Source organism: Taeniopygia guttata, chromosome 3, assembly GCF_048771995.1.
Source record: "Taeniopygia guttata chromosome 3, bTaeGut7.mat, whole genome shotgun sequence".
Lineage (NCBI taxonomy): Eukaryota > Metazoa > Chordata > Aves > Passeriformes > Estrildidae > Taeniopygia > Taeniopygia guttata.
This window is the reverse complement of record NC_133027.1, coordinates 55,315,180-55,336,231: the sequence shown is the minus strand read 5'-3', so window position 1 is coordinate 55,336,231 and position 21,052 is coordinate 55,315,180. Positions and strand designations below refer to the sequence as shown.

At 40.4% G+C, this 21,052-nt stretch overlaps 1 protein-coding gene across 4 annotated transcripts in view; it reads left to right on the top strand.

Annotated features, from left to right (window-relative positions):
• Positions 1-2,993, top strand: part of ARHGAP18 (Rho GTPase activating protein 18) — a 91,918-nt gene extending 88,925 nt beyond the window's left edge. For all 4 annotated transcript variants that reach the window (XM_030267890.4, XM_030267889.4, XM_072926880.1 and 1 more), the window contains exon 15: positions 613-2,993. In XM_030267890.4, the coding sequence (XP_030123750.4) occupies positions 613-704 (92 nt within the window). In that variant the 3' untranslated portion in view covers positions 705-2,993. The remainder of the gene's footprint in view (positions 1-612) is intronic.
• The last annotated feature ends 18,059 nt before the right edge of the window (positions 2,994-21,052 follow it).

Sequence of the window (21,052 nt, the reverse complement as noted above, 5' to 3'; positions counted from 1 at the left end):
TGCTTTGCCTGTAGGAAAATCGAAAGAATGTGCAGCTCTTGATGGATCAGCATATGCTATTTTCATCATAGCTACTAGACATAAATTAATTGCATCTAGTGCACCAAGAACAGTGTACTACTTTCCCCTCCAAGGACAGCAACTATTACAAGTGCTATGCAGAACAGCTGAGTTAAGAGGAGGAGGATAGGGAATAACACCTTCTTAGCAAGGAAAAACCTTGCACAAATGTAGCATTTAAAAAGGGGGAAATAACCTGAAATTTTAAAGAGCTTCTATGCAAATGTGAATGTAGTTTTTGGATATAATCATGAGAGGATCAGGACATTGCTTACTTGCAGAGGGGAGTTCCCATCTGTATGGTCTTTGTGAGAAATCTGACCTAGAATGCGTCACAGAGGTAGAACAGCCCCTTCTCTCCTTCCTTCTTCCTCTTGTCCCTCCTCCTACGGGAGGGTAGGAGCACCTCCAACTTTTATGTGTATTGTCTTTTGGTAAACACCACAGAGAGACTTTGAAAATCCACATGGAGTAAAGGAGTAACAGGAACTTTGGAAGTTGTTTCATTTCTCTTTTGGTACTGGTGTAACCACATGTCTTTTCTGTTTCTAGGAGAACGCTGCCTTGATGATGATACCTACATGAAGGACCTATACCAGCTCAACCCAAATGCTGAGTGGGTTATAAAACCTAAGCAGAGCTAAGATCATAACTAATAGCAAAACCTCCAACCTGTGGACTTACCTTGTACAGCTGAATGTTTCAAAGGGATAGTGTGTCCTTTTAACATTCAACCATTATTAATGTATATTAATAGAACTTTATCCAGTTAAAAACAAAACAAAAAAAAAAAAGGCAATAGTGACCCAACAGTTATAACCAGTAAACTTTCAGTTTTACTTGCAGCAAAATTTTGGAGATAGCACAGTTTTCCCACTCAAGTTTGAAATGAGCGAAAGTTCCTTATATATTTTATATATAAGTAGCTTAAATATTTTAATGGCACTAAGCTACCTCCCATCTGGTAGGTCTTGATTCAGAAGAATTTATTTTTCAAGCAGATGTTTAAACTCTTTGTATTAAGGACCTACAAACTGTTTGTGTAGAATTTTGTGTTCATATAGGTCTTTTCAATGCTAGTACAATAGAAAACCGGTTCCTGACCAGCACTTCTGAATGGTACAGTATTAAAAATACCTGACCGAGTCATATGAATGTCCCAAATAACTGTGAATTTCACAGGAAAAAACTGCAATGCAATCTATTTTGTCTTTGGAAGTCCTAATTTAAAGTTTGACGAAAACTATTTAAAAACAACTGTGAAAATGCTTTCTATGCAGCTTTTTTTGCTAGATCTTTTAAGCAATTTTATTTTTACTTCAGTTGATTGTGCTCTTGAGATTATTACAAAAAAAAAAAAAAGGAAGAAAAAAACAAAGGACCACATAACAAGGTGAGTCTTTTTAAAGCTCACTATTCTTGGCATTGTCTTTTCTGGCATATTGTCATGCACTAGAAAAACCTTTTAGGTATTTCAGCAGTGATTGCAGCCATCTTACATACCCTGATTTCAGGTTTTTTGGACATCTGATTGATTGAGTTTTGTGAACTGCCAAACCTTTTCAGCTACTAGCATAATAAAAACTTTCAGGAAAAATAAAATAACTGTGGAAGGAAACTGTACTCTTAATTTTATAGGTAGCAAACCACTAAACCTTTCACTCAAAACCAGTGTAAGGGTCTACTGTGGGTATTACTTACCATCGGCTCTGTATCTGATTTGTCCTGGACGAAGCTAGAATCAAATTCTGATTTCCCTGATGCTGATAGATGCTGTCTAAACCACTTCAAAAAGTAGTGGTCCAACAGAGAACTATTGCAAATCCATCCCCTTTCAGGAAAGCACTGAAAGCTCCCCATGGAATTCACTGATAATGAATTATAGACTGAGGAGGCTTGGTGCAGCACAAAGAGCTCTGTGGCCTGGAGCTCCAGAGCCCCTGTTCTACAGCGACACTTTGGGCTCACTAGCTTGTGTACCACTTCATAATTTATTTGTAAACTAGCTCAGCTGTGCTTAAGTGCTTACACCTGCATGCTGACTACCTGAGGTAACTACTGTGAAATTGTATCCTTGGAATGAAATACTTTCTTTCAATGCACACAGAGATTTATATTGACCTCATAGGGAGTATTCTACATGCAATCAAGGACTGAATTACATTTTTTTACGTGATCAAAGCTGATTAAAGGAATAAAGGACCTTTCTGCTGAGCTTTGGACGTGGGCCCTGTGTTGACAAAGTAACCACTGGAACTCCCCTTTTATGTACAAGCAGTGAAATAGAACTCTGAAAGGTCATAGAAAAATTAGACATCTGCTGATTAGTTATCCACAGCATATGAACAATTTTGGAGCCATGTACATTTATTGTTTCTTAAAGTTAAAGACTGTCTTCATATGAAGAAGAAGCGCTGCACTGGTTGGTTCTGAAAAGCAGGATGAGTAAAAGAGGAAATTGTCTAATGTGACTGTACTGCCCTCAATGCTCCATCTATCTGGGTGTTCCCACATGGTTTAGCACTGTGCCTCTATGGACAAATCCTCTAAGACAAATTACTTTTTTCTGTAGAACAAACTCCCTGTTTTTCAAATGGAAGGAATAGAGTAGCAAAGCAGTACAATGCTTAGGTAAACATTTATGAACCTAATGTAATAAATATGAGGGGGCTTTTTTTGACATGTAACGTCACATACATTACAGTTCTGTAAAAGATTACTTGTTACTGGAATTCTAGGTGTTATTTTAATCAGGAGCAAAGTGCAGATTATAGGAACAGCTGTTCCTAACAGTTTCAGCATAAAATTGCAACCAACCTGTGGTTATGATCTCTTAAATAACTTTGTTTTTGGTTTAGTGCCATTGTTTGTTTGTTTGTTTGTTTTTTTAATTTAAAAATGTTCTTTTGTAATTAAATGTTGCTTTTTTCTGACTTTTTCTGACTTTCTCATTCAAATTCTTATTTTTCTGCATAAAACATATCCAAGTGACACTAAGTGATAATTATTTTGTGATTTCACATTTTACATCTTTGTAGAGAGCTAGTAGTATTGTGTATGACAAGAGACATTGATAAGTTAAAATCCTGCAAAACGAACACCTGCTGAAAAAAGAAATAACAGGCTATAAGTTTAGAACTTTGCTGCAATTGCAATATACAATTGCAATATAACATTTACTGGGTACATGCAAAGGAACAGGAGACTTCTCAGCGCTCACTGAAAGTACCGGCTCTACATTTTTCATAATTAAGTAATTAAATTAGGGCACAAGTGGGAAGTCAAAAATGCATTCAGGTAAGCTGATAAACTCTTCTTTAATTAAAAAGACAGTGCTGCATTAGTTGCTTATTTGGGGTGATTTGGTAGGCCGCCACTGTTTGACTGCTGACTTGAGAAGCACATCTGCATGAGATTTTTCACCCACTGTCAGATTAATGCTGTGTGCAACCCTGTTCAGGCATTACAGCAACCAGGACTGGCAAGAGGAAGGAGTGGGGAAGCAGGTGGTGGTCCCTCTTACCACTGCCTGGATGTTGTGGAGCATGTAAGGATGGTTTTGTGCTGAAAAATCCTCTGGTGGAGGAGGAGGAAGGAGGGGAAATGTCCCTGGTGCTTGTATGAGGTGCAGACACCTTTCTCACACTGCCTGTTCTTCAAAGACTACAGAGTTTGCACTCATCCTCCATAGCCCCCTGCTCTTTTCTACCTTGTGCAAAGCACATGCACCATCCCTGGATCTCCATGGGTGCCAGGAGGAAAGATGTCATCCCAGCCAGCTGCCCCCTGTGTGAACAGCAGTGAGACAGGTTTATCTCACATTGCAAGTCAACAAGCAGCATCTCTGAGCATTTCAAGAAGACAGTAGGGAGCAGGAAGATTAATGGATCTGAATGTGTTGGAAATATCAGCTGAATTTCTGTCAGTGGCATGACTGAGATGAATTCGAGGATAAGGAGATGCACTATTTGGCAGTGAGCACCAACAAAGAAGGAAATGTTTGAGAAAGCCGTCTTTAAACTTTTCCCAGCCCATTATTTCTTTGTCAGACATTCTTTAAAGCAATGTAACTCTCCAGTAAAGCACACTGTCTTCCTAAGTATTGAGTTAAATTGCTGAAGCAAGCTAACTTGGTAAAAGATTGCTAAAGAAATTGTTTCCTTGGTATCACATTTAAATGCATCTTAGGATTAGTTCTCTGTTGTGCTTCTATCTTTAAAAGGTTTCAGCCATTCAAAAAGTATAAAATGTGTATGTGCTAATCTTGCAGCAGTATTTATAATATTTTTTAATGTAGAACAATGCTTTAAAAATATTTATACTACTGTTTGTGTACCACTGTGGTCTGTTGCACACAGATCACATGTGAAGTAGGTAAGTACCTATTATCCCCATTTAGCAGGTAGGAAAAGTGTTCATAAATGGCTGGCTTCTGGCTAGAAGGGGTGAAATTAATCTGATTTGTATAAACCAAATAATGATCCTCCAACAATTGCTTTAAAAATCTGCTGTATTGCCAGTAACAGCAGTATAGCAATCACAAGTATGGCTTCAGGGGATTCTTTTAATAAATATAATGGTGTAATTTTTAGCCTGGGTTCCAAAGGAAATTTATCTGGGGTAATCTTACTACCTTGTTTGTGTCTTCTAATTACTTTTCAGTCTGTTGGCAGACTTCAGTAATTTTTGGCAAAGGCAGTGGGAGAAAAGTTTTGCGTGTGTCAAAAAAAAAATTAAGCTTCTACGAGCTTCATAAAACCAGGTAGTAGGAGTCCTTTGTTCAATGGGGAGATGACAGCATAAGCTCCACTTCTATTTAGGCATCTGAACAGAATCACGAGAGAAACCATACACATACTCTGGACATGGAGGAAGGCTGTGCTTGGAGCTCACAGCCAGCCATCGGGATTTGGCATCAGGCCTCTTTGGAGGCCTGAGGAAGCACTTGCTTGTGTTGCCACCTGCTTTCTGAATTTCCTTTGTTGACATAATGCGGGTGATTCTTGCTGGAGCTGCAGTTGTTCTCCTGGGCTGGCTTTTGGGGTGCAGCCTCTGCCACTCCTGGTTAGTACAAATCATGCCCATACTCTCCCTATGGACTGAGCACCTTTCCAGCCTGAGCTGTACCCACTGCTGAAGGCATTGATGCAGGTGAGGAGGTGGGTAGAAATACCTCTCCTCTCTCTTCTTGTAGGGCTAATGGAATTTACCTTCACCCTGGGGAATAATCAGATTTAAAACTGGGCAGTATCAAAGGACAGCCTTCACTTGCAGGTTTTAAACCACCGTGGGAATACAACTTGCCATTCATGAATCATGGGAAGTGGTGGTGGTTCAAAAGCCTCGCAGATATTATTACTCCTTGGTAGTCCATTCTGGGATGACTGAAAGGATCCTTCCTTCCCCCTGTGGCACTGTAAAACCAGTAACTAATGCTTATTTGCATTGAGAGCTGCAGTCGCTGTATTTCACCTATGGGATGAGCTTTGCCCTCTGTGTTACCATTGTGCCTCTGTAATGCGGCTACTCGGGAGAACAAATTGTCTTGGTTCCCGTGAGCAGCCTGCTCACATATCTGTGTCGCTGTCCTGCAGGGCAGCCAGTTCGGTGCTTCTTTCCCATGGGATTCCCTGTGCCTTCCGAGCGGTGACCCCGCCGCCTGGTTATCCACACGCGGGGATGTCGGGGATGCCCTCCGCTGTCATTCACCGCCTGCCGGGGACAAGCGGAGGCTCATTCCTGCGGCGCTCGCTTCTCCGTTCCGTGTCGGGGACCCAAGTCCCTGGAAGCTCTCACGGGCGGCTGTGGCTCGGTGTCCCGGCCCGCGCCCGCCGCGCTTTGTCCGTGTGTCCGTTCCCGGGGCGGGGGCGGCAGGTGGCGGTGCGGGGCCGCTCCCGCCGGGCTCCGGAGCACAACCGCGGGACAGACCGCGCCCGTGCTCCGGCCGCGGGGGAGAGCTGCGCTTGGAGCAGGCGGCCAGCCGCCGGGATATTGCTGTCAGGGAGTTTGGAGGTTCCGTTCAGAGAAATGGTCACCTTGAATGCCTGTCTGCTTTCATGCCAGCCACCCTGGCAGCTGCACAACGTCATGTATTTAGTTTAATGCGTTTTTCTCATGGCTGGTGATGCAGTACATAACTCATGTATCTGAGATGGGGCATCAGGCAGGGACAACTTCGATGTTCTGTTCTCTGAACACAGCAAAACTGAGAGCAGACAAAGCTTTGTACAATAGAAAATCACAGCCTTGAGTGTTTTACTGGATATCCCTTGCTAATTATCAAGATGTAGGTGTACAACACACTCCAAATTATCTAGAATAAATGCAGGAACACATAATTTCTTGGAAACATTTGAGGTCACAAACCCTGAGCTGTGTTGGATTAGCAACTGGAAACTGGTTTTTTGCTTATTCACTTTTCCACCTAATCTCAGAAGAATTTTTTTGTTTAATTCTTGCTGCCTTCTCATTTCTGGCTTAGTTAAAATTTCTGCTGTGTATTACCTGATTTAGTTGTCTTGATTATATTCTAATATGTTCCCATATTTTGCTGTGTTAGTTGTAAGGCAAATGAGCTTCTGAGCCCTTGTTCTGGATGCTCCTCCTCTGCTACAGTCTGCCAGAAGTTGTCTTTGTTCATAACTCTCCTTCAGCCAGCACAAAGAGAGTTTCTTCCAGCAGGAACCTGAGTAGGTGAAGTAGTGCTGAGGCTGTCGTGGGGCTTTGCATGACTGTGAAAGACAGAGCAGAGAGGTGTCCATTGCAGTATTTCTGTCTGCTTGCTGTGCATCAGCCTCATTCAGTGTAGCATTTTGCTTTCATGATAGCAAAATCTTATGATGCAGCCAGGTGATATCCTTTTGGATTACTGTTGATCTTGAAATAAGCATTTCTTGGGTTCTAATAAGGCTGAAACCTTACTGTGCAGCCTTGGAGTACTGGCAAAAATGTCTGCTGGTGCTTTTAATGTGCCATTGTGAACTGAAAAAAAAAAAAATTTCTTCTCATGGTGTTCAGCAATGAAAGAACAGACAATTCTGACATAGATTCGGTTATGATTTTGAAAAAATAGCTCAGAAAACATACTATGCAGTTACCTTTTAAATGGTTCAATTTTTTCCACCAAGATGCTGTGTTTTGATTTTTTATAGATCTTTGCTGAGAGGTTATCCTGATTTTCCTTACGTTTTTGCCTTGGCTAGGTGATTGAAGGAAATGTGAGAGAATTACTCTGTTGATATTTTGGGTTTTTACTTAATGAAAGTCTTATTGTTAAAGTATTGTTAAGATAAGGATAAGCCCGTATGTGAACATGAAATGGAGTCCTTCAGAAGAGGATTTTTGTTTTTTCCAGTTCCCTACAAGCTGAGAAAATGTGGCAGTCTGTAGACTGAATATGTCTGTCATCCCATGTAGACAAATCTGTCTGTCATTCCGTTCCATTCCTGTTTCACCACAGGTTTTCTAGGGAGAATCAGAAGAAAATACCCATATTCCCCTCCCTGGAATGAGGAGATGATCTGTAGGTGGTGTTGCCACCACTTAAAGACAGGGAGAACAGTGTGAGGCTGAGCAGGGTTTTTTCTCTTTCTTTTTTTTTTCTTTTTAAATTGGCAAATTTTTCTCTTTGAATGTTGCTGTTGTTGGGAATAATGAAAATTATTGTGAAAGCTCAGCATAAAGAGTTTTTTTTCTGTACAACTACAGTGTGGGTGTTCGGGGTTTATGAATAGAATACACAGGATTCCAATACTCTGCTCTGAATTTTTTCCAAATAATTTCTAAGTTGCTTATAACAAATCCTCTTGGGTCATTATGAAAAGGAATTTAGCAAGTACAGAAATATTTGCTCAACCAGTGATAAACCAATGGTAATACTAAGAACTAACTATTTTTTTCTGCCAATGCACCTGTGGCTGTGGTGCAGTAAATTCTAAAAACACTTGGTTCTAGGAAGAAATAATTAGTGCATAAACTGTACTACTAAACTGCATAATTAAATATGTTGATGATAACAGGTCTGGGATCCCAAGTCTGTCTGTTAGGCACTGTCTTACAAATCTGTCTGCTGGTGAGGTGTCCTTAAGCTTACAGAATAACTTCCTGAAGATTCCTTGCAGATTGTGAGCAATCCCATTTAGAGTAGCTGTTCTTACCTTACTATACTCTTACTTTTTAATTTTATCTCTCCTACTCTTTTATAAAGTCCTTTAGCATAATTCAAGCAGTCAGTAAAAAAAGTCCACCCTTATGGTGTTTCCATCTGTGCCAGTGTGCTTCACCTACATTATGTACAGAGGAATAGGCCAGAAATAATATTCATCCATATAGGCCTAGAAGGCATAGCTGTTCCAGATAAGTACGCTTTAAAGAGGAGCTGATGTTCTCAAGGGATGCTCCAAAAGGTGTTTCTGAGCACAGGAAGTCTCAGTCTGTGTGTAGAAGTGTTTGCTGCTGGAAGTGTGTCTGTGTGGTGTGTTGAAAGATGACCCACTGCTTCTCCAGCATTGTTGAGTGTGAAGTGACTGCCTATTTTTGGAGAGAAATTACCTCATCCACGCCATTAGCAGAATTGGCAGAGTGATCAGTGCTGGCTGCTTCAGCATGATGTCATTGGACTTGGAAAGCTTTGGTGAAGTTTCAACTTGGGTTTAGGCATGCACTTTGACTTGCCATCTCACCCTCTCATCTCTGAATCAAAGTTGGAGTTTTTCAGCAAAACGTTTGGGCTATAAGAAAGACATCCTTTGGCCAGTTTGAAGGTCTGATTAGTTTTGTCACCTGCGTCTCTATGACAGTGAATGCTTGAGGAAGGACTGAAGCATAGAACAAGAACCTGATCATAATTCCCCAATACACTTTCTCAGTTAGCTTGTCATTTCCCTGTGTTCCATAGCCATCACAGAATCACAGAAAATCATGACTGGGAAGGCGTCCACTAGGATCATCAAAATCCAGCTCCTGGTGCTGCACAGGATAGCTCCAGGAATCACACCATGTGCCTGAGGTTTACTGAGGTAATGAGGTTTAATAAGATTTACTTCCACTAATTTTCTTAATTGCTTTTGGATCCCTATAAATTCATGGCATTCACTACATCCTATGGAAGTAGGTTTAAAAGTGTAACTGAATTGTCCCTTAGCAGGGATATCTTTGCTCAAGGAACAACCCTATATGTTTACCTTTGCCATGCTACTTATGGTTTCACAGATCTTCTTGATTGTCCTTGCCTCTGGTCAAAGAGTAACAGATTTTTTTATTGTCCTGGGTTTGAAAGCCATTGCTGAACTTTCATCATTTTTGTTGCCTTTCTTAAACCTTTGCTTACTCTGTTCTATCTTCTCAAGTAAGGGGAAATCAGAAACATACCTTGCACTCACATCTTAACAGGAGGTGGGAGAGTAATTCTTTTTTTCCTCTGTACCTTGGTGACTTCTGATACTTGTTTGGTTTGGGTTTTTTTTCTGGCTTTTTTTTTCATCTGTTTGTTTGGGTGTTTTGTTTTGTTGGTTTTGTTTTTCTTCAGTTTTAATCACTGAGTCGACATTTTCATAGTTACTAATGCAGTGACCTTTCATGTCCAGTGGTAGTTCAGATTCAGTGACTGTGAATGCAGTATGAGACTTTTTCTCATTTTCTCAGCTGCTGTGTACTTAACACTGGATTTAATATGCTGTTTTTTCACCAGTCATGAGGTCAGCAGTATCATGAGGTGCCTCTGAAGCTCTCTGCAGTTTGTTCCTTTAAAGCCTTCAATAATTCAGTGTCAGTAACCTACCTTATCAGTTCTTTGAGATCACTTGAGATCAGGTGTATGTTGAACAGTGTGGGCTCAAAGTGTTTCACTGGTGACCTGCCTGCAATGCGACTGCATTCTTTCCTTTTCTTTCTTGTCTTTTAAACTTGTTTATCCACATGCACACCTTTTTTTATTATTTTTTTTTCTTTCTCGTGGCAAGTTAATTAAGAAATTTGATGTTTATTTTTATTGTTTGTGTCTTTCTTATGCACATGCTTATAAAATTCCTCAGAAACTGAGTCATGACATTATAAAAGAATTGTGTTATCTTCTCTAATGGGTTATACACAAGCTGTGTCATACTTGATCTCTCTTTAAGTTGTGGGTAAAGACCATCTGTTGCTGGTAATCAGCCAGTGTTATTTTTCTAAATTTGTGTTATAATGTTTTGTTGAAATTCAGTGTGAGATAACTTCTCTAGAGTCACTCCTGTAAATCCTAAAGAGGTAATATATAATCATGGAATGGCTTGGGTCAGAAGGGACCTTAAAGATCATCTAGTTCCAACCCTCCTATCAAGGGTAGGGATGTCACTCATTAGACCAGGTTGCTCTGAGCCTCATCCAACCTGATCTTGAAGATTTCCAGGGATGGGGCATCTCTAACTGCTCTGGTCAGCCTGTTCCAGTATGTTAGCACCCTCACAGTAAAGAATTTGTTCCTAACATCCAATCTAAACCTGCCCTATTTCCATTTAAAGCCATTACCCTTTGTCCTATCACTTTCTGTGCATATTAAAAGTTCCTCTACCTCCTTTTTGTAAGCCCCCTTATGTATTGGAAGGTCTCAATAAGGTTTCCCTGGCGCCTGCTTTTCTTCAAGCAGAACAGACCCAGCTCTCTCATAATTTGTGTCATTCCTCTGGACTCACAGGTCCATGGCCTTCTGCTGAGGACCCCAGAGCTGGATGCAGAGTTCCAGGTAGGGTCTCACCAAAGCAGAGCAGAGGGGCAGAATCTTCTCTCTTTTCCTGCTGCCCACACTGCTTTGGATGCAGCCCAGGACACAATTGGCTTTCTGGGCTGTGAGTGCACACTGTTATAGATGATGCAACAGTGTGAAAGATAGATGCAGAAAATTAATTTAATTTTTCTGTTGTCGTCTCTTCTTCAGTCACTCCATTTACACATTAATTATTGATCCTATGAATTTGGCAGACCTCCTACTACTGAGAAAAGAGTAACTTGGTTGCACGCTAGTTTAACAAGTTATGTCTCAAAAGCCTGGGCTGCTGTGTGCTCACTGTAACCATACACCAAATATGACAGTGAGTGTGTGGGCTTGGTTTGATTTTTTTTTTTTTAATGTATTTCCTAGATGGACATGTCTTTAAATTGTCAAGGAATTAATTTTTTTGTTAGAATGATTGAATAACAAAAGGGTTTAATATATTAATTCATTTAGCCTTTATTATAGAGTTTTTGCCTCTTACAAACACTTTAACTGTTGACTTATATCTTTGAAGTTTGTTTTTTTACATAGCTGTTTTTTTTTCCCTTTACATTTAGTGTCACTCAAAGAGAATGCAGTTGTAGATATGTGGGAAGGTGCTGTTGCTGCTCCTGCAGTTTGGCGTATCTGAGGAATAACAGAATGATCTCTGTAGCATTTGGAACCAGATACTGCACATTCCTCAGAACCAAGACAGGAATCTCTTTGCCTCTTGTGCTCTGAGTAATTGCTCTGCTCTGCAATTACTCAGAAATTTTTTGTGTTTCAATGTATAGCTTCATGTCTTACAACACATAAACTTAGGAATTAGTTGGCACTCTGATTATTCAGCTTGAAGCCTCTGACCTCCAAGCCTCTTTCAGGACATGACTCACACTGTTCTGCTCACGACTGATCCCATGTACCACAATCTGCTTCTCTCTCTGCCTAGAACTTGAGTCCAATGAAATCTGTTGTTTCTCAGTGCATGCATCTCACTCCCTTGTACATGCAGTTTTTATCCATTACTGTCCTGCAGCCTATTGGTCCCTACTTCCTGGTGTTCAATATACCTGTCATAGTAATAGCCTTCATCAAATCCGTGTATGTGTGTACGTGTGTGTATATTAAGACTTCTAGTCATCTTTACAGAGTACATCTCTATCCTGTGTTCCTCTCAGCCTGGTCAAAGAGATTGTCTTTTTTGTCTCTGTGCATGTCTCACTTGGCCCCGGGGCAGAAAATTATACGAGTAACAGTCATGCAGATGTCTGCATGGGAAACCTTCTACCTCTGGATCAACTTTCACCTTCATTTTGTTTTGTGTGAGATCCAGCAGATGTATTCAGTTTCTTCCTCTCTTTCACTGTGACTGTGGCTTATTCATGATGAGAGGGGGCTGCAGTCATGGTGACTCTATGTATTGCTGTTAGTGTTCAGCTGAAGAACTCTCTCAGCACATCAAGTGGATTCTCAGTTTCTAGCACATGGATAAAACTCCTGTGACACACAGGCTGCTGCTGCTTATCGATCTTGGGCAAGTTGAGCCAAGGAAGTCGCTGGTGCTGACACTGTCAGATTGCCCTGGAGCGAAGCTTCATGCCTAGCTCAGCCTCTGAGTCCTGGTGCCCTTGAGGAATCACTGTTACTTCAGGCCTCTGAGCTGTGCCTCAGCTGCTTTTCTCTCTTTTGCAGTATATGAGGTATTTGTTTTGAGGCTGATGCCACGATTGGCATTTTGGATATTTGTAGGATGAGCAGACTTGGCCTTTTCCTTTTGCGCTGTTATAGCACATAGTACACAGGGAGTTAAAGAATGTCCAGATCCTTGTTGAGTCTGACTTTGAATGCAAAGGCCTCTACTGCTACTAAAAATATATATATGTAAATTTTGCTTCAGCAGTATCAATGCAGCTTAAAAACCCTTCTATTCTCTTCTGATACCTTCCCTGTACTGTGCTACTCAAAGGATCTGATTGCCACATGTGGGCATCTCTGCTTTTCTTTGCCTTTTAACTATTTTGCCTTTTAGCTTTGCTGCCAGTCTCTGTTGGGCTTCTTGATGGAGTAGCTCCCACTTCACAAAAGCACATCAATTCTCTCTTGGAATTCAGGTAAAGAGAAAGTGTCTGGGGCTCTGACACCGTTGCAACCTGACAGTTTAATGTCATGGTGTGCTTTGGTAAATCAAGGCAGGAGCATCTGTGCTCTCTAGATAGCATTTTATAACCATTTATCATGGCTAGCAAAGTACATTTTTTTGGTTTTATTTCCCTTCCCCCAGTTGTGCAGTTACGGTGACTCTGGAAGTGGAGGATTTTCTGTCTTAAAGGCTGTATTGGAGGAGCCAGTGTGAGTAATGAAGCACTGACTCCTCACACCCCAGTTCACATTCAGGGCCCCACGTCACATTTGAAACTGCAGAAAAACTTCCCACCATCCCTTCCCCCACGAAAAGCCTGCCCCAGGGGCTCTTGCATAAGATCCAATGTGCATGAGTAAAGTAAATGCCTGTTTTCTGACCGATTTTTAAGAAGAGCAAGTGTCACTGGAGGGTCAGTGGTGGGCCCAGGCGGGTGAGTACTGTCTCCTTCCAGGGTGTGTGTGTTTTGGTGCACTGTACCTCAGTGCAGCATTTGAGAAGCTGAGTCTCATTGGACTGTTGCCTTTCTAGTCAAGATTTTGCTCTGACACTGGTCGTCTTGTTCACAATTTAATCATGAATTACTATGTAAAAAACCCGTGTTTAGGTGGAATCCAACACTCTCTCTTGAACTGTTTGAAACCTCATGTAGTATTTCTTTGTTTCCTTCCCATTAAGAAAGAGTGTATTTTCTTTCCCACCTGATTCTGTTTTCTGTCTTTCTTATCTTTCCACCCCTTTTGTTGTGTTCCTGTCCATCGTGCTGTTTCAGCATCTCAGTGACCCTGAAGGCAGCCACATGATGTGAAAGGAGGAAGGGCAGCTGTTGTAATTCCTCAGTTAAGCTGCTACAGACGTTCAGGATACTCAGACACTGCAAACCATCAGCAGTCCTTTGCATTGAAGCTTTGTCTCTTCATTCTCCTAAAGGATCATCCAAAGAGCTGCTTAGAAATGGTAAACAACTGCTGTAATTACCCAGTCTTTCTTAAATTATTTTTCCTCTGTGTCTAACTTCTCACAGATGCCATTCATTTCTGAATGAAACGGCGACATAGGCACAGATGATCTGTCCTTGAGCTATTAATTTATTTCTCCTCTGACCTTCTGTACCACTTTTAAGTATTTACGGTGTCAGGAATGCCCTGGCTCACTGGTTTCGGTGTGGCTTTTATCTGCTTTTGGCTTTGCTTAGTTTAATAGGTCCCTTATCAATGCACCTCCTATCTACCCTCTAGCAAGGGCGTGTGAGAACAAGGAAAAAGTAGTTTTTAGTGTTGGATGCAGATACTAATCTCAGAAGTTATGGTAATGGCCAGGTCTTCAATACAGAGCCCTAGTTTTACCCATTGGTTTAGTGTAGAAATTTGGTTTAACTGGGAAATATGCAGCAATTACAGAAGACTGGGGACAATTTGATACAAAGTTTGAAGTTGTTATAGGTAATAAATGGTAAAGCCGAATTAATAATCAAAAACATAGGTTTTCATTTCGCGACCGAGATTCGGTCTCTGATAGCCACAATCAAAGGGACAGCGCCAAGCCCGGGATTGGCACTGGGTGAACACTGATCCGAACTCTACCGCTTTGGATCCCCTCTGTTCACGCATGTTGTCTCTGCCTGGTTAGTTTTATACATTTTTTTCCACCTGGGGCAGAATTTCTCCTATTCTTTTTGTTGCTTCACATATTCATATGGACTCCTTTTCTCTGTGCTGCACAAAGCTGTTTCTGGGAAGCGATGAATGCTGATCGTGGAGTTAAGGGAACCTGGTATTGGAATGCACACCCCTGACGACTCTGACTGTCTTTATCATAAATATTCCTCAAGTATTCATTTCTTGGGTGTGTCCTGGATTGTCCCAGGAAAGGGCCCATCTCCGCATGGAGCCACATTTTTTTGTTTGTAAATTAGGTCTTTCTGCTTCCATCTGTGGGTTTGCAATCTTTCCCTGGCTGCGGCTTGTGGTTTTAAAACTTTAAGAATCTTTTGTACAAGCACAATTTATTTCATGTATATTTTACATAAGCACGAATTATTCCATAACATATATTACAAAGTTAATTATTCAATTTATTTAAAATACTCTTTCTAAATTAGAGACCTCTGCAAATTTACCCTAATACAGCAAATCCTTGTGTCCATTATCCCAAGAACAGATTGTTCTTACTGCCCTTCAGAATATCCTGAGGGTAGCCAGCTGCCTGTGAAAAAAAAAAAAAACCCAGCAAAAAATGCCAAACCAAACCAAAACCAAACCCAAAAATTAATACCCAGAAAAAGTTGACTAATCTTGTATCAGAAGAAGAGAAAACATGAAGTAAGCAGAATTATTCAACTTAGTTGTCTCTGGGACTTCATTGAAGTTTATTAAGGAAGAGAAGGGCCAGTTGTCAGGTGTTCTAAAAAATTTAGTATATTACTAGCTGTTTTCTTAATATTGCATATGTCACACTGGAAGCTTGTTTCTGACTGTGTGTTTTGTTCCTGTTTTCCCTAAAACTATGATCCCACACACTCATTAAACAGTGATATCTAAACAGTGAGAGACTGGTTGGCAACCAGTCAGACAATTATTCTTCGTAGCAATCAACATATAATAAATAGCACCTTTTCTTTTTCTCTCCTTGTCTTTAGCCAATAATCTGGCATATTTTTCTATTACTTTTCCATGAAAAAAGTTCAAACTTCTTATTCATTTGCTTTTATAGTTTTCATGTGGAAAATACTTCCTTTTTTTGTATTGTATTGGAGTGTCTTTGGGAGCTGGAGGCAACTAACTGGTCAAGCAATTTCTAAACAGACAATTTTAAATGGTTACTTTTTCAAAATTTCTGTGCCCTTGTTTGGACTTCACATTCTAGCAGAATCTATTAAAAGCAAATCAAAACAAAAACACCCACCTGTATTGAACAAATATCAATCCTGTAGTTCCAAAATATGCACTTTGAATAGCTTCCATGGCAGAGTGAGCTTCTCGTTTTCTTTCCTCGGCATTGTAGAAAATGAGAATGTCTCAGTTCTGTAATCCAGAAAAGGTTTAAACACAGATTTATGCTGTGAAATGTAATCCATAATTAAATAGCCCCATTCCTTGTTTTATTATATGGGTAGAAGGAAACATTCAGTGAAACTGAACACTGTGAAATCAGTAACAATCAAAATGAGAATGTGAATATTTTATAGAAACAACAAGGCTCCGATTATGTAGCAAAGGAAGGAAAATTTGAATTCATTTATTACTTTGCTTGGACTGAATGTTGGTTTGTTCAGCTGGAGGTGACAGCAGGTTGACATTGGACCCTGTTTGCTTTGAGGTGAACACGATCAGCTTCTCTACATATCTCTGAAAAGGTGCAGGTTTGGTGTAGTTTGTTCTGCTGAGAAGGTGCTCTCCCTGCTCTCGCTGGGCCCCACAGACATATAAGGTGCAGCAGGCTGGCAGGAGCAACTAAGAAGGAAGTAGTTTTGGACAAAAGCTTTGGGCATAATAAAAACAGCTGGGAAAGGTGCACATAGGTTTCCTTCTGTTTTTATAAACTCTCTTGTGTTACACGTGTGTCCCAATGGGGATAATCCTTTCCCTGAAAGACAAAGATTTTTTTACATAATTTCCATATCTTAGGAAAAAATGGGAGCAAAGCCAGTCTGTGAGAAATTCTGCTGTGTTGAAAGCGTGCTGTGTTGAAGCTTCAGAAGAGAGCTCCTTCTCCTTGCTCAATGATATGGGCCATTCTGCAGCTGCCAGAGTCATAATTGAGTCGGGTCACCTGTGGGGACCCAGGAGTTCTTGTCAGCTTTGTGCAGTGTCCTTAAACCTAACATAGATCTATCAGCAGCTGCCTTCTATGTCCGCCTGTGGATGAAACCGGACTGAAAGTGACAGTTCCTGTGTCCTAATGAGCTGCTGATGTCTCACAGGCCAAGTAGCTGATAGAAATAAAAAACTGTATTGGCAGTGGTGACAAGGGAAGGATGAGACCTCTTTGAGTAACATGACCTAGGTACAGCCTTTGTGGGGCTCTTGAGCTGCGGGTCTTGGAGGAGTTGCAGAGGGCTGGTGGAGGCACGAACTGCCAAAGGCTCAAAATTATGGTAGAGATGGAGAAAGTATCTACTACTCAGCACATTGTAGAACTTGCAGCTTAGAGGAAAACAGTCTGCTCCCCGTCTCCCACTCTGCCAATGATGGAGCAGTGCCATTTATCCAAACATCACAGAAGGGAAAATCATTCAAACCCTCCAATAATAAAAGTATCTTGTCACAACATAATCAGTCACTTCTTACTTCTGCAGACAGTAGCAGCAATATGCATGAAGGAAGGGAGATTTATGAAATGCACACTGTATAGGACTATGTTGAATATTAGTAAGACTTCCAGATCTTCTTCATTAGGCCGGATCAAGCAGCAATAATATAGATGATGCCATCAATAACATCCTTTCTACCAGTGACACGTGGTCTTGCTGCAATTGTAGTTCAGGGTGGATTGAATTATAGATTTCTCATCATAAAAGGGTTGAGATGCCTATTGAAACTCAAAGTCTCTTTCTGCAAGGATTCAGAGACATCAGCTTGCTTAAAAATGAATACAAAAGAGTTAGAGAGTTACATTTATTCAGGCTTTTAACATTTTTCTCATGAATAGAATATTTGCCGATGTCTGCCAACTCTGTACCCTTCATGGCCCTTTCAGATCCTTAGGAAAAAAGGTTTTCTTAGGAAAGTAAGAAAAAAATTCTGTTCAGGTATTTGGAACTCATTCACACAAGGGTTTGCCTTTGCTTCAAAGAGATGAAAGCTGTGCTAGCCTTTAATTCTGCATCTGTGATGCCCTGACTTGCAGCAGGGAACAGAGTGATTGTATAGATCAAATTTTTTTGTTAATATGGAGATTCTTACCTGATACCACTGAACACCAGACTGAAAATCAGCCATGGAACATCTTAAAGAAGGAGTGTCAGTAAAAGGTGTTTCTGATATGATATTAAGTGGAATTACTTAAATTTAAAAGTTTACTGTAAATCAAAGATGTTGAGGAAGCTCTACAGCATTTAAATTGTTTCCTGTTTCTTCTTGATGTAGTCCATCCTATCCTGTCAGTCTCTGTGGGTGTGGATCTGTAGGGATCTTTGTCATAATTCTTACTTCCAGCTGACAATCTGGTATGTTTATAGTACAACACTGAAGAGAGACAGATAACCCTATTTGCTGCTCTAGATGTTAATTCTGTCTTAGCAATGAAATATGCAGTGTACAAGTGCAAAAAGCTTTCTAGTAGCATCTGGCAGTTTCCAAAAATTGGGTAGGGAGACAGTTGGAAAAAAGTATAATCAAAATGTTTGTACATCTGGAGCATTTAATCTTTTTTTACTCCACAAAAGTGTTCCTGTCTGTCTTATCCTGTCACATAGTTATTTCTGTTACTAGGGATATAAAGTATTTATATTTTATATAAGTATATTTTATGTAAAGTATTTATATTTTATATAATTGCATTTTATTCAGTAGTGTCTGACCACTCTGGTTTTTCATATGCTTGTAATGCAACTCTCTCCACGGTATCTTTATGTGCTTTCATGGTAAAATGGCAAGAAGTTTTTGTCTTCTTTCTACCATTCACGTAAAGTTTGCAATGTATTAAAAAATTATTTTCACTTGCTTATAGTCACTTCTAGACAAAAAGTATTAGACTATATAAAAGAAGCATTGAGAAGATACTGCTTGCAGACTACTTGCTAGTTTTTTTTCTGCTGGTGAAAGAGATGGATCTTACTTGTTTTTTCAAAATGCATTTATATTGCTTTTAGCAGCAGCAGCAGCAGCAGCAGTAAAAAAGCCACTACTCATTAGTACCTTGTCAAGCAGAACAACTTTCTTTGTTGTTAAAAAATAATTTCATTCTCTTTTACCTAAAATAACTGTGTGAGGACTAATGAATTGTTCAAAACTTCCACTCCTGCACATATATAATCCAGAAAATAGTTTCTTATTTTCCACTATTATTTTCTTGGTTCTAAGTACTCCTTCCACTGGGCTTGTGAGGCTGTTTGCAGAAAGATTGGAGAAATATAGCTAATGTGATGATATTAATGCAGACTGACATGCACAGAAATTTATGTCAAAAGAATGAAGCAAGGGACCTTGCTGTAGGGTTATATGGCAAGCAAATCCATCTTTCAAACTATGGCTGAATTTGCAAAGTGTGAGTGGTAATTAAAGTTGGCTGACTTGGTCCCCAAAGCAGGGCACCTCAGAAGGACGTAGGTTTTCAGTTAGAGTAGGGCCCTCCTGAGTGTGTTTTTTCACTGTTTTTTAATTGACACCTCTTGCTGTGTCCCAAGCTGAGGATCTAGGGGCGGTCACAGTCATTAGTTGTTTATGAAAAGCTTTACACAGTCTTGGATCCATGAATGAAACCACGGTAGATGTGCTGAACTGTGTTTCTTTGGTGACAGAGAAGGTGGAAACAGAAATGTCAAAAATTTTGATGCTAAAAGATGAATCTTCTCCATAATATGCTGAAATAAAGAAGTTTAATATACCCAGAACACTGAAACATTCCCATATGACTTTTATCTCCTCCTTCTAACCAGCTAGGATAGGTTTCCAGGTGATCAGCCCAGAAGACTTACATGGATTCCCAGGCTTTGGGAAAGGACAGAAGTGTGCCAGTGGTGGCACCAGTAAAGGCTGTCCTGGGGGAAAGTCAATAGAAAGACTTGTTCCCCTTCTTCCCCTCACACTGGTACTACCCAGTTACAGATTAGAACTAAAAGCCTGGTCCTGAGCCTCTGTGGAATGGAGGAAATGAAGTTTCAGTTCCATCTTGTTTGTTGTGGCTTTGGCTTTGTCGCAGTGCACTTGGAGAAGTGCCAGTGCTTTGCCTATTCCCTTGCTCCAAGTCTGAGCAAGTTCAGTCAGGCAGATAAACAAAGTTTGCATTCTGTGTATCAGACACAAGATAAATTACCTTCTCCTTCTGAAGGGGCTAAACAGTATTTGATTTTTTTATTAATAACTAAGAAGGAGAGATTGATCTAGCAATCTCCCTTGGCAGGGGAGGGAAAAACCAGGCTGTGCTTCTTGCAGGTGGGTAAAACCCAAGCTGTGCAGTGCCTGGCTGCACAGTTCCATCCTAATCCAGCCTCTGATGTTTCCAGAGAAAGAAGCACTATGACAAGCTTAACATGTGCTGTACATACAATAAGTGTGTTTTAGTCAGCTGGAATTACTTTAAACAAACTCTTAGAGCAAAATAGGGGGATTGAATAGAGTGTCTGATAGTGCACTGCAAGAGGACAATTTAGAAAGGCAGTAATACAATGGTTGCTACTGACTGGAGTCTTGCTCACAGTGAATTAATTCTAATATATTTGCCTCTTTATTTGATTCCACAGTGTTTCCTCTAATTGCATCATTGCCTTAGAGGGACAGTAGTTCTTCATCAGCTCCTTCAAATTGGGTCTGTAGACAATGTGAAAAAATGCTGTGTCCTTAACAGTGAAAGAAACCAACTAGAAAAAAAACACCAGTCCTTTAATGCCGCTGCTCATTAGCTGTGAAGAGAATGATTGTAGCTGTATTGCTGCAATGGCTGACTCCTCCATGCCCCTGCCTCTCCAGTCACACTAAATGGGCTTCAAGGCAAGGGAGTGAGTCATGAATATTTATTCTCTTTATTACTTTGAAACCGCACTAACCATAAGCAGATCGGCAAGAGACAGACTGACAGTGTGTGTATGTGTAACTGCTGTGAGAAATGAAGAACATGCACCATGGCTAAATAAGTTTGTTCTTGTTTGTTGCTGTAGACACGGATGTCTGATTTTGAGGGAAGTCACAGGAGGAAAGAGGGGGCTGAATTGGATTTAATGAATTTTCGTTTTTAAGCCACATCACTATGTACTGTACAAGTATAAGAGGGTTTGCAGGGTATGTAAGCCTTCTTTAGAGTCATTTGGCTGGCAGCTCTCTTCCCACAACTGGAGACAGGAACATGAGGTTACATTTAATTTTTGTGTCATATGAGGTTACATTTTTATGTGATGTCTGTGTGGTTGAAGAGCCTGTGCAGCTGATGACAGCATGGTAATCACAGGTGTTGGCAGCAGTCCA